General features: G+C 35.5%; 1 protein-coding gene across 2 annotated transcripts; it reads right to left on the reverse strand.

Moving 5' to 3' along the window:
- Window positions 1–5,543: 5,543 nt before the first annotated feature.
- Window positions 5,544–13,287, reverse strand: LOC133519585 (putative uncharacterized protein DDB_G0271606). Of its 2 annotated transcripts, none has more exons than XM_061853606.1 (4): window positions 12,915–13,287; window positions 8,608–8,723; window positions 8,038–8,161; window positions 5,544–6,596 (listed from the first exon to the last, which is right to left on the reverse strand). In XM_061853606.1, the coding sequence occupies exons 1-4, from the start codon at window positions 12,936–12,938 to the stop codon at window positions 5,607–5,609; spliced, it is 1,254 nt and encodes a 417-aa protein (XP_061709590.1). In that variant the 5' UTR covers window positions 12,939–13,287; the 3' UTR covers window positions 5,544–5,606. The 2 variants fall into 2 exon arrangements, with proteins under 2 accessions (XP_061709590.1, XP_061709591.1); XM_061853607.1 differs by lacking the exon at window positions 8,038–8,161 and adding an exon at window positions 7,208–7,325 and having other exon boundaries at window positions 12,915–13,286.
- Window positions 13,288–14,311: the final 1,024 nt, after the last annotated feature.

Below are 14,311 nucleotides of genomic sequence, written 5' to 3' on the forward strand. Positions count from 1 at the left end.
AAAACGGACTAGTGCGAGTCAGACTCGGCCACCGAGGATTCCGTACTTTTTAGTATTCCTTGTAGCGGCAACTGAAATACGTCATCTGTGAAAATTTCAACTGTCTTGCTATCACGGTTCATGAGATACGGCCTGATGACTGATGACAGACGGACAGACGGACGTACAGCGGAGTCTTAGTGATAAAGTCCCGTTTTCGGAACGGAACCTTAAAAAGCGCTACGACATTTTTGTATCCGTTTTCTGGATCTACCGCCCCGATCTAAAGAAAAAAATTCTCGTATTGTGTCGCAACTTATTTTTACCGCAACTGCCCTCAATTACTTACTTATATAATACTTTAAGACAAATGGTTTATTTGGCAAAATTGATTAGACTAATATCTAGTGTTATTCGATTATTAAACAGTTGATTATTTAAACATTATTATACCATTTTTTTTTTTTTTGAGAAAGAATTATTTATTGACAATAACAATATACATAATGGATATATACAGATGATTACTATAACTAGCTTATTACTTCAACGAGGAAATGCCGCCAGCATCCTTGGTACAATGCCTCAAGGGCCTATTTTAGATATAAGCTGGTTATAGTAATCATCTGTATATATCCATTATACCATTGTCTTCAGACTACTAATATTAAAATATTAGTCTAATACACTAATACACTCTAAAAATATTAGTCTAATACACTCGAGAAATAGACCACTTTCCTGTCCAAAATTGATTATTTTTTACCGTTCTTAGACATAGAATCATAACTCTAGCTACAACTAGACCTATGATAAAACACACTGCGAATATTTCAACTTAAATTCTATTCACTGTTTAAGTACCTACCTACTAATCGGGCAAAACTTCTGGTGCAATAGTAGTTACGAAGTTTTTAGAAGTAGGTATACAACGTTAGTGACCCGTTTTATATATTTAATATGTCTGAGTTCTTGGAAACACACAGTCGGTTTAGAACCTCTCAGTCGCCAGAGAGACGTTGGCTCTCTGTGGCTATTCTATACCGTCTGTACAATGGGGAATGTTCTGAAGAACTTTTTGAATTGGTGCCACCGTCGCGTTTTTATTACCCCACCTCCCGCCAAAGAAATAAAGTTCATCCTCACTTTCTCGACACGTGGCAAGCCAAGAACAAGCGGGATTCTCGCTCATTTTTGCCCAGAAAGTGCAAGTTGTGCAATGAGGTACCTTCTGAGGTGTTTCCCTCGCGCTATGACATGGTGTTCTTCAAGAAGCAATTATTTAGTGTTGTCAAAGGTTGGCAACGCATAAGTGGCTCCGCCGATGTTGCTTATATCCATGAGCGGCGATGACTGCTTCCCATCAGGCGGCTCGTCTGCTCATTTGCTGCCTATTACATAAAAAGGTAATGGGTTTAAAAGCCCCATTGCACACTTTGAGAACAGCAGGTATAAACAGACCATAAAATTTTGTGGGAATCAGAACTCGTTGCCCAACAGATCCTCCTTTCACTTCTTATGTATCTGAACCGATACATAATGCGGCTATTGGCATTGTCTTCGTTTACATAATGTACATACTGTAATTAAATACATGATGATGTTATTTGCAACTTTGTTAACGTACCGACCTTTATATATTTAGTTCAACTATAATAGTATTTTATACAATCGTAATATAATTGAGAGCTTTTCAGTCGAGGAACGTGTTTAAGCAACGAAGCTTGCTGAGTTGCCTAAGTGAGATACGAGGTTGAAAAACTTGATTATATCACTATTGCATACTTTTTCTACGTGTCATCAAATATAATATTTTTTTTTACTATAAAACATAAACAGGTAATGAAAATTGGTACGTATCTAAGTAGAAAAAAAAGCGTACGAAAGACATAAACGCGCGACCAACTACAACGAAACGCGAAACCAGCTACAGCGTATCGAAAGTATATAATTTTATAGTTGAGTTGGGAGCCCATACATGAAAAGTACGCAATTATAGTTTGGTATACGAAATCTTAATTCCACCATTCCAGACGACGAGTCGAAAAAAATATTGCTTGTTGCTTTTGGTAAAAAAAAGCCAATGAATGTTTCAAATAAATATCCTACTCACATTGCATAGAAAATCTGAGATGAGTCGTATCTCAGAGGAATGTGAGATGTGTGTGTTGACTCAAAACACAGGCCACAGGCCTCTTCTCATTATTTAACCTCTGTATTAAAAAATTATACATTTCGCGGTCAAAAGTTTTGAGTGCTGAACGTATAATTTTTAAATACCAGGGTTATTTATTCAGCAATCATTTTCACACCGCAAATGTGGGGCATCGCATCAGCATACGGTAATATTTTTTTGCATTTCATTTACTTATTTAAGTGTATGTAATGCACAGTAAGTCCGCCTGTTTTCATCGACTTTTATCTTAAATCTGTAACGGTTATTACTGATTCGGCCACAGATAGCCACCCCGTATGTCCCTCATACTTCCTTTGTTGTGTTGTAAGACAATTAGAGACAGACAAATGAAGATTTGTCGCCCTCCTGTCCAAAACCTGTGTTGACAGAATATTGAGATAACGCGTGGGAAAAGGGGTGGTGTTAACTGTTGACATTTGTGAAATCTCTAGGAAAATGAAGCCCTTAAAAATAAAAGTTTGTGACCGTCTGGTAAAGAAAGGGATGGTAATGTTTTCGAAGTATATGTGTGGGAGTGCTACTTATTTAAATACACCTGAGAATTTCTGGAGAAACATTTAACTACATTTTAAGTCTAACAGTTACATTATGTTAACGGCACCAATCATGGGACATTTAAGAGAAAATTTGGAGTATTTTTGATTTTTTGCCGACATCTGTAAAATTTCTATCGCTTTATGCTTTAAAAGTTTAATGTCCAATTCGTCATTTATGTTTTCTATGTATTTAATAAAAGCTACTGCAATTGGTATCACTATTATTAACCAATTAAAACTTAGGTTTTTTGCTCCAGTCATGGGATGTATGGCTTCATTATTAATTTTCAAACTAACAAATATCCATGAAAAATTAAACTTAAGCAGCTCATTGGCTCTTGTTTATGGTAAAATGTTGTCAGCGATTAAAAACTGATGGTAAATACTTGTTTTACAGGATTTATCTATACCATCCCATTACTGGTGCCTGTTCTATTATAGGGGTGTTTACTATATATTACGCGAAAAGTTCCGTTTTAGTTTTTAACAATTTCAGTTTATTTTTCTAACTTCACCTTAGGTCGGAATACTTTACATTTGACATGAATTAAATTGTCCGTGACACTTTAAATTTAATCGAAATTCAGATAAGTTTTTTCAAATAATTTGGACAGTGAGAACTTTTAAAGTACAAAGCTAACAGTATTACAATTTTTTATCAATAAAATCGTAGTCAGACCTAGCTAAGTTGACAGCGGTTTTTAGAGCCTAGACGGTGCAAGTTTGAACGTCATAATTTCATAAAAGTTGACGTTTAAAACAATATTTGCACAGTCTACGCTATTAAAATCCAACTCATCTTGGCAGACCAAGAGTCTAGCACTCACTTACCTACCACTGATAGGACGATTACAATTTGGTAAAATTACATATCGCCTCCGGAAAACGGAATACCTATTAGAAACTGCTGTAGACGTATTTCATGGAAAGCTAAATTATCAGCAGTGTATCAATACTTGAATACACTATTAAAATTGATTACTAAAACTAAAGGGCTCATTCTAATTTGAGTAAACCTTATGCTAATGGTATAAGGTTTAAAATTAGCAATAATATTCCAAGGCCTTTGGCTCCATCCGAGCGAAATCGGTTCAAGGAACCAAAGCGAAAAGCCAAGTGCATTGCCACTACTTGCGTTTTCATCTGGACACAGTGCGTAGGCAATTCATGAAACTTCGTTCTCCGCTTTGAAAACCAGTGTTAGAGATTATAAAATTTTTAAAATGTGGCATTATCTAGGAAAAGGGACCTTATTGTCGGTGGCGATTACGCCGCACTGCGTCGTGCAGCGATATATTTGTATCAGAGCATCGTTTATAACGGCGGAAGAGCCATCGACAATAAGGTCCCTTTTCATAGATAACGTCACAAATATAGGCCTTGAACCTTCCTATACCTCAAAAACATGTAACCTTGATTCCATGTGAGATACTAGTGCCATTGCCCCAATATGTCAAACCATTTTAGTAGTAAAACATAAAATATACATATTAGCCTACAGTGTATCTAAATGTATCATCATTCGCTTGCCATTATTCCATTACTATGTGTGAACATACTAATCGATTACCTACTAAGTGTGAACATAGTAATGGAATAATGAATAATAATTTTTTGAAAGAAATCTTTCTGTCTATTTTGTCCATAATCTCTCAATGGACAAATTTACCCTTCAAGCCAAAACTGGACGGTTTCACGATACTCATAGGTAGGGCCGATTTCTCGAACGGTATTAGTCTAATATTATTAGTGTGTTGCCATGGTAACCCATACGACTTGACAGTTAGGAACTATTAATATTAGTCTCATATCGTTCGAGAAATGGGCCCTTGATAAGTTCGTGGCATAATATTCGTCTAAATGCCGTTAGAAGCAGGCTTTAAGATTTCGGTGGTCATTTCTTGATATGTTATCATCTAGACAATTATTTTATAATAATAGTCAAAAAATAAACTAGAAGTCAAATTATAGTAGGAGTAAGCACAAATCGGTTTGTGAATAGGTTGGCTAGTTACCATAATGTAATCTAGTTAGAATAATGTTTCACAGCGAGGCACTGTGTAGGAATTTAATCCTATTTGAAATCACCCGTGTACTAACGTTAGACTGGTTTTACCAGGTGCACTTCCTTCTTATAAGGATGCAGCTATGCTAACGACCATCATTTTCTAATTCTATTACACGTTTTCTCCACATGGTGGGATGGTTTACTACAACATAATGAAGCCATAATGGGGTTGGCAACTGTCAAAGGTTTTTATAGATTGCGCTAATTTTTTTCTATGAGATTCGAGTTAAAAGGCGGGCTTGCAATTCAGATTAAAAAAATACAAATAGGTAGTTAGACTATTTGTAGGATTGACAGATAAAACCTTGCTTGCGCCATCTAAATAGTTTGACCGGCCCCATTAATATTACTGATATTAGTAACCTTTGCCGAATGATATTATATTATAACCATTGCCTTTGCCCCAAACTTCGTCGGCACGGCAAAATCGGCATAGAGTCACAAAACTCCCTAGCTCCTACTTTTAGTACATCCGTTGTAATTTTATTACCCAATTTTCATTCCAATGTGCCAAATTTCAAACCGTTGAGCTGTTATTACCCTTTTTTACCAAAATTGACAATTCGTTAATAGAAATGAAAATAAATGTAGGTACTTCTACTCTCTACTTATAAATATGGTATAAAATGGTGGTAACATGCAATTTTGTTGGTCAACACATCATGTGTATGCTAATAGTATGCAATTTCTTTATATTTACAAAATAATAGTTAAAGGAATCCCTGCTGTGTGACATATTTTAGATCAAAATAGATAGACGGTCTAATTCAGCAGTCCTTTTATTAAGAAAATAAATTACCTATTTGTAACACTAACACTAAATAATCTAATTATAATTATTGACAGCTATTGGCTGTAAAACATAGGCTTGTCCTGTGGCTCTGTCCACAACATGTCCAGTAGTGGGCTCTAAGAAGAGCCTTGGGGCTGAAGCGGCTAATGTTAGCTCAGGATGCTGATGCTGTCTCACTCCTGCACCTTGTTCGTACGGAACAAATTGGTTTTCAGTCCTTTTCACGTAATACTGTGGTTGCTGTTCTTTTGGTTCCTCATTTTTATTCTTCACGTAATATTGTGGTTGCTGTTGATTTTGTTCTTCGTTTTTATTATTTACGTAATATTGTTGTTGTTGTTGATTTTGTTCTTCGTTTTTATTCTTTACGTAATACTGCGGTTGTTGTTGATTTTGTTCTTCGTTTTTATTCTTTACGTAATACTGCGGTTGTTGTTGATTTTGTTCTTCGTTTTTATTCTTTACGTAATACTGTGGCTCCTTTTCTGATTGACGTTGTTCCTCTTTATCTTTGACGTAATACTGTGGTTCTTGTTTTTGTTCTTCCTTTTGATTATGAGTCTGTTTTGCGTCATTATCTTCCTCGTTTTCTGGTCTTCTTTGCCTTCTTTTACGTTTAGGTTGTTGATTTTGTTCAGCCTCTTTTACTGTATCTTCTTGAGGAGCTTGCCGTTGTTTGATTTTTCTATGATTCTTCTCTTTTGGCGGTTCTTCGTCGCTTTCTTCTTGCCGTACGAATTTTCTTTCATTTTTAATTCTAGGATAAGCTCGTTTAGTTCTGCCGCTTTCATCATATTTCGCTGCCTGCTCAGGGTCATATTCCTCTGTTCCATACGTGGGTAGTTGTTCACTAGGTTCATCATATGTGTCATTTTCATCATGGGCATGGTCTAATTCGTGATTATATGAACCATCATCATCTGAACCATCATATCCATCATTGCCATGGTTAGCAGCGTGACCAGCATGATTCAAATCCCAGTAATGCTCTCCGTATCCCCCATGTTTATCACCCCAACGTACCTGGGTTAAAAACAGTGTTAGACAACGAAATGGTAATGTTTGACAGTGTGGTTAAGATTTTAGTTAAACATTAATATCACATATTAGTTAAGAGAAATAGAAAGAACACTGAAGATGGCAATAGCAGTGGTTAAAGTCGCTTTCCCACAGTTAGTTATTAATGATAATTTCTTATATTAGCGTATTAGTAAAGTCACACGAAAACAATAATCATTTAAAAATATTTTCTTGAAAAGAAAACATTAAATCCATTATGCAATACATTTAACATGAGTAAACTACAAAAGCAGCTAAATTGTTCATGTCAATTACTACTTTTATAAAGCTTTCTCACGCTATATAATAAAACCGCTTGATGGATAAAATGTTTTCTATATAAGCAAGGTCATGCAGAGATTTAGGTGTTTATATGTTAGGTCACATAGTATCACATGTTCTTTGGTGTTTGACCTTTACTGAGACCAAAAGTGACTCAAACAACAAAACTTTCCGAAATTTTTCTTAAATTTTAACGCAAATGTTAAAGAGGAACATTACATCTTATACCAGGCGACCCGCATTTTACCAGCGCCTAAATCTCTCTATAACCTGTTGATGGAAGCAAAGCATACTTTAGCAGAAAACAGTCCATCAGAAGGCTTGGCGCGCTCGTGTCTCTCGGTGAAATGTCGCTCGCTGCCTGCCCTATGTCCTTGCTCGTAGTCCTCATGCGTGGGCAGATGCCTATACCTTCATGCAAGCAAGCGAATGTTAGAGATAGATAGAAGAGGTTAGCAAGAACAAGAAGTTAGAGGACAGATGGAAATAGAGAGATCGGAGGAGTTAAATGACCGCGGATCGCGAAACATATCACACTCAAGATTTTCAAGATAAAATAAAACAGTTCATTTAAAAAAAAAGGTATATCTTGTATTCATTAATAATAGCAGTATACACTTTTACTGCGAATTTGCGGCTAATATCACCTTCGTCGTTTTTTTTTCTTAGTCGTAAAATCTCAAGGTGATGAAGCACTAAGTCATCAGTCAACTGCTTGTGTCCATGTTTGTACTGGTAGTCCTCATGCGAGGAAAGATGCCTATACCTTCATGCAAGCAAGCTAAAGTTAGAGACAGAAGAACCAAGAACAAAAAGTTAGAGGACAGACGGAGAGAGATAGGGGAACGAGTTACATGACCGAGGGTCGCAAAACATATCGATTGAGCGTAAAGTAAAAAAACGATTAATTTGTATATTAAAAAAATGCTGCCACTGTGTTGTCCTACATCTTGTCACAAAGTCTCTAAAATTGTACCATCCGCGTCGAATCATGAGCTACTGAACTAGTCCTTAATTGTCACGACATGCGACAATATTCCGACGAAATGAGAACCTCCCTTTTTAAAAAGTTGGTTAAAAATGAGGTCATTGAACTCGTCCCCCTTAATGAAGGCCCAATTACTTTGCCCATATCCCTGTGGTTCTTAAAATCCTTCTTCTCATATCGCTGCTCCCACGTGTCGGGGTCCTCGCACACATGCCCGAACTCTATCTTGTACGGACTCAACTGTACTGAGAAAAAATCCCTATAAACATAAGGTTTTGTTCAACATCAATGTAACTGAATCGTTTTTATAACAGTTGTAAATAAAATTCCATATCGAATTGCCATGTCGAAACACAAAAAAAAATGTGTGTATTTCACGCACATTTAAATAAAAATCACATTCACATTTTGACGTACACAAACATATCACACATGCATTGTGCAAGGTTTTTGATAGAGAGGTAAGTTAAGTTACTTAAAGGCTACTTCAGTTAATGTATGCTCTAAGGTTGCTGGCCGCCTCAAGAACTTGAAATTAAGTATGGATATTTAGTAATTTTACCGACAGGCCAAAGCGCACATAGACTCCAGCAAGCCAGCTAATTTTTTTTATAACGTGTCGGTCGTGGCGTTGAGAGTGTTAACAAGTCTAATATAAGTTGTAGATTGGTACTTATTTGCGTAGTTGCTATATAAAATACTTACTGAAAGAATTTCGCCTGGGCCTCAATCGTGGTAGGGTTCTTAGGTGGGGTTCGGACGGACACGGCTCGACTCCAGCCCGGGCCCGCGTACACGGCAAAGAGGCACCACAGCCATTTCTGCAAATACATTTAAAACGAAGATCGTCACAGGGCAAGAACTCTCGTATTTGTGAGTTAAAATTCTTTACGCTGTCTTGTTTTTTGTCCCCAAAAAATGTAACGGAGTGTAGCTTATTTTAAGGGATGATTTTTAGGTTTTCATTTTTCTCAAGTAAAATATAGACATGCAATAGCACTCGGCTTTTTTATTTATTTGATAGAAGCCACCAAAACAAGCGTGTCAAAGTGGTCAGAAATAAGACAAAGAAAATAATTTTGACCCATGTATACGTGCATCGCTTAGACACAGTTAAAGGATGAGGTTCGGTCTTTCTACTCTACCGACCAAAAGGACGGTACTTACAAAAGTAAGTGAAGTAGAAGTAGGAGGAAGGTTAGGAGGGTAAGAGAAACACTAGGACAAGAGAAACACTTATAGACAAAATAAACAGTGAGAGATACTTAAAGATATTAAAAACGAAATTAAATGATAATACTAAAAAGAAAACTAATGCATAAATAAACTTAACTTAAAAATACTGACACAGACGGACTTTCCTCATACTGTCTCTCTTTTCCCGAGCAACAACTACCAACGCAAGAGTTAAAAGCGACGAGGACGTTTCTGTACTTGGGGCTCATTTTTAAGACGGTATTACTTTCACTAAACATTTTAGCCCACGAATAGGACCCATTTTTCGAATAATATTAGTCTAATATTATTAGTGTGTTGTCATGGCAACCCATATGATTTGACAGTTCGTGGACAAACATTTAGTCTAATATCGTTCTATAAATAGGCCCCTTACAAATTTTATGGTTCCATGACAACACTCTAATAATATTAGTCTAACATCGTTTGAGAAATGGGCCCCTTTTGATAGGGAGCGTGCATGAACTGTAGGCAGGCAGGAGCCGTTAGATTTTTGGCGCGAGGCGTAAATGTGATGTTTATTGTTCCGATGTAGCCCACAAGATGGCAGAACCTACTATGCACAAGAAAACACGTGACGTGTAAATGTAGATGTTTATAGTTCCGATTCAGGCCAAAATATGGCAGACCCTCCAACGCGCACGGTCCCTATAGCCCAGCCTGTGCAAGTGTTAAGTAAACCTCATAATTTCATAGATGTTTGACGTTTAAAATAACACTTGCACTGTGCGGGTTATCAAAATTTATCTTGGTCTGACTCTAATTAACCTCGCATTAACTTTTTATTAACACAACAAATGTAAATAATCCTTTATGTTAAAAGCACCTGTTAAAAACTTGCTTCACACAGTACATACTATGAACAATAGTGTAACTTCAAAATGACTCATTGTTGCACTAGTCTACAACATTAGCTTTAGTCAACACGGCTTAAAATTCTCACTAGAACAATACTAAAACTAATGAAGATACTTTAACAAATGAATAGTTGACGGAACACTGTCCTTGACATACTAGTTTCACAAATTGTCATTAAGGTGGCGTTTTTTAGATTTGATAGATTTCTAAAACAAAAACCACAAGATTGTCTTGTTTTAAAAACAGGCCTTGGATGAGAAAATCTAGGTTATTAGAGAATTGTCCGTTATGTTAGTCTATTTGTTTATTTGGTATTTTAAATTGACTTAAGAGTAATACGGACTCGCTGCCATAAGCCGCTCCCATACAGTCGAAGTTACGCTCTAATTTTAAAAAGAAAATAGAGCGAGAAGTTTTGTACTTAACCAATAATTTATTATAACTCAAGATAGATTATAGGCGTTCCAAGATTGAAGCGCTTACCTTGTTACAAACTGTACAAGTTGCCTTCAGTCGCACCTGGGTAAGCGAGAAATGTGCACGTGCTTACGAGCTCCCGCTCATCGAAAGAGAAAGAGACAAGCTCATGTTTAACAACGAGTATGACAAAGATGAATAGAATGCGAAACTTAATAAAAAATAACAGATTTTTTCGAAGGTAAAAAAATAAATATGGAAGTATTTTGGTGGTCCTTAATTATGAGTATAACCTATCTACATATAGTTATATAATAAATATAAATAAATATTATAGGGACATTCTTACACAAATTAAGTAAGTCGCATCTGGGTAAGCAAGAGATGTGCACGTGCTTACAAGCTCCCGTTCACCGAAAGAGAAAGAGACAAGCTCATGTTGAACAACGAGTATGACAAAGATGAATATGACGAGTATGACCTGTTTATGTGCAATAAAGTGACATATATACATACATGAATAGAAGCGAAAATTAATCAAAAATAACAGATTACTTCGAAGGTAAAAAAATAAATATGGAAGTCTTTTGTTGTGCTCCTTATTCCTTATGTATGAGTATAACCTATCTATAGTTATATAATATCATTGTACTTAAGGAGACAAATTTCATGTCATTTCAGATTCTCGATGTCGTTTCAAAATAAGAGCGTCAACTTCTATAGTATGGCGGCGGCGATGTGCCTCTTAAAAAAGAGGATGCCCTCGATTGGTCGGGGACCTTGTTTTTATGTGATTTCCGCTGAATAGAGTTCGAAATTACTTTTTTTAAAGTATTGTTTCACTGTACTGTAGAAGTGTTATTATTATTATTAACTTTGGTTTTTAGGGTTCCGTAGCCAAATGGCAAAAAACGGAACCCTTATAGATTCGTCATGTCCGTCTGTCTGTCCGATTTTGTCACAGCCACTTTTTTCCGAAACTATAAAAGCTATACTATTCAAACTTGGTAAGTAGATGCATTCTATGAACCGCATTATGATGTTTACACAAAAATAGAAAAAAAAAAAAATTTTGGGGGTTCCCCATACTTAGAACTGAAACTCAAAAAATCTTTTTTCATCAAACCCATGCGTGTGGGGTATCTATGGATAGGTCTTTAAAAATGATATTGAGGTTTCTAATATCATTTGTTTCTAAACTGAATAGTTTGCGCGAGAGACACTTCCAAAGTGGTAAAAAGTGTGCCCCCCCCCCCCCGTAACTTCTAAAATAACAGAATGAAAAATCAAAAAAATATATATGATATACATTCCCATGCAAACTTCCACCGAAAATTGGTTTGAACGAGATCTAGTAAGTAGTTTTTTTTTAATACGTCATAAAAATTTAAAAAAACATTTCTTTTTCATCAAACCCATACGTGTGGGGTATCTAGGGATATATAGGTCTTCAAAAATGATATTTAGGTTTCTAATATAATTTTTTTCTAAACTGAATAGTTTGCGCGAGAGACACTTCCAAAGTGAAAAAATGTGTCCCCCCCCCCCCCCCCTGTAACTTCTAAAATAACAGAATGAAAAATCTAAAAAAAATATATGATATACATTACCATGCAAACTTCCACCGAAAATTGGTTTGAACCAGATCTAGTAAGTAGTTTTTTTTAATACGTCATAAATGGTACGGAACCCTTCATGGGCAAGTCCGACTCGCACTTGGCCGCTTTTTGTATTGGAAATGGGGCGCTTGCCAACACTGAAAGTGTTTATATGGAAGATTCTCGGAAAGCACAATTATTTTTTATTATTACATTGTTATTGGTCCCGGGTTCAAATCCTGGTAAGGGCATTTATTCATGTGATGAACATGGATATTTGGTCCTGAGTCATGGGTGTTTTCTATGTATTTAAGTATTCATAAATATTTATATATTATATATATCATTGTCTAAGTACCCACAACACAAGCCTTATTGAGCTTACTGTGGGACTTAGTTAACTTGTGTAATAATGTCCTATTTTTTTTTTTACTTCTTACCTAAATTTTATTCCACTAACTAAATTATTTAATTTCACCACTCCCGTTATTACTTCATTTTTCTGAAATAATCACTAAATATATGTACTGACGCCATTGTATACACTCTATCTATACTTTTTTTAATTTTACGCATATACTTCAAGCTCTCATTTTTATTTTTTTGGACTCTACACATAGGAGTTAGCATATTAGCACTTTATTTACCTTAATTATTAGTTATTAGTGAATATATCTTAAAATAATAAAGGAACCAAAAATGACATTTCTCACAAACAATTGGATCCTAATATTAAATCACTTTTACAAATTACACTTTCATCACTTCCACAATCACTGGAAACTTCATTCATCACAATCACTTTAATTTTACATTTCTACAATATTTTTATTTGGTATTTAAGTTAGTTTTCAAGGATTTTTAAGGTAAAAAAGGTTATTTATGTAAATAAATGATCAGTACCGTAAAAGCCGGACGTTGTGACATCTTGAGTGATTGACAATGGGTGTCAGTGAACGGTCCGAGTAAGTTCTTTTATAGAATACACAACTTGCGGGCGTTATCAGATGCTCGGAACCGAATGGTTCGATCTACATAAATCGGCGAATTCATTGTTATTGTTGCTGATCGAAATTGGACTTTATTGTGCGAGGAGCAAAGGTGTTGAAATTTGATTCAAGTGCCATTTCTTTTACTTCGATTTCGGTAGACTTCGGGAAGTAGGGTTGCTTTACTTTTTTTTGACATAAAATGTTTCACATGACATTATTTCCTTAACGTTTACTATTACCTGGCGTTATCCTGGCCTTTGCCAGGGTCCGTTTTCCTCTACTTTTACTATATTTTATTGAAATAAGTCACAAATTATTCTAATAAAATATAGTAAAAACCATCAAATAAGATGAAAAACACAATGTCCCTTATATTAAATACATATAAAAAAAAGTTATGTGAACAATCTTACACAGATTGACTTATTCCGAATCTAAAACTGAGCTAGGCTTGTATTTAGGTAATTTAAAAGCCACGTATATGCTTCGAAATGGGTACCTATATTTTATGTAAGTACTTACTAATCATATGCAGAGGTTTTTTTTTAAAATAATGACTTAAAGTTCATAAACACTCTAATATATGTTATGAATTTATATATGGTTTAACAAAATGTTGTCTATCTATGAATAAATCGAATATGTTAATAATCTCACGTCCGATATCAATATAAATAATTTCATAAAGTCATGCATTGCATTCTTTTATTTATTATTATTTCTCATAATTACATGCTCTTACTTTCTATTGCACAAGTTTCAAGATTGAAGTATGTAAGTAGTTATTTATTTTTTCATGGGATGGTGGTGTTATGACCTGAACCCCTAGTGTGAATTTATTCGATAGCGTGACGTGACGTACGCGTTTGCGTTGTCTCATTTTGTATGGGATTTAGAAACAGCGCGCCAAGCGGGACGCTTTGGATACTCAAAATCCCATACAAAATGACACTTAACGCAAACGCGTACGTCACGTTTCGCTGTCGAATAAATTTACACTAGGGGTACTGTTGTCTGAGGGCTCACTGATGGAGTATTGAAAGTTTGGGCACATCAAAGATATAGATTTAAACACTAAAAAGAAGACCAGGTCACTAAGTCGGCTTAACGGCTTGATTCGAAGAATGATTAAGACACGTTTAAGATCTTCGAAAGGTCTTTAAAAAGATCGATAACTAAACGACATGTCAAAATTGACGTTTACTTCGATTCCGCTGTGATCCCAATAAGATTTATCTACGATATTTCTAACGTCAAAGTGACATTGGTAGTCCGAATCGAGCTGCTTCTGTCAATTATACGACATAC

This window comes from Cydia pomonella, chromosome 7 (genome assembly GCF_033807575.1).
Source record: "Cydia pomonella isolate Wapato2018A chromosome 7, ilCydPomo1, whole genome shotgun sequence".
NCBI lineage: Eukaryota > Metazoa > Arthropoda > Insecta > Lepidoptera > Tortricidae > Cydia > Cydia pomonella.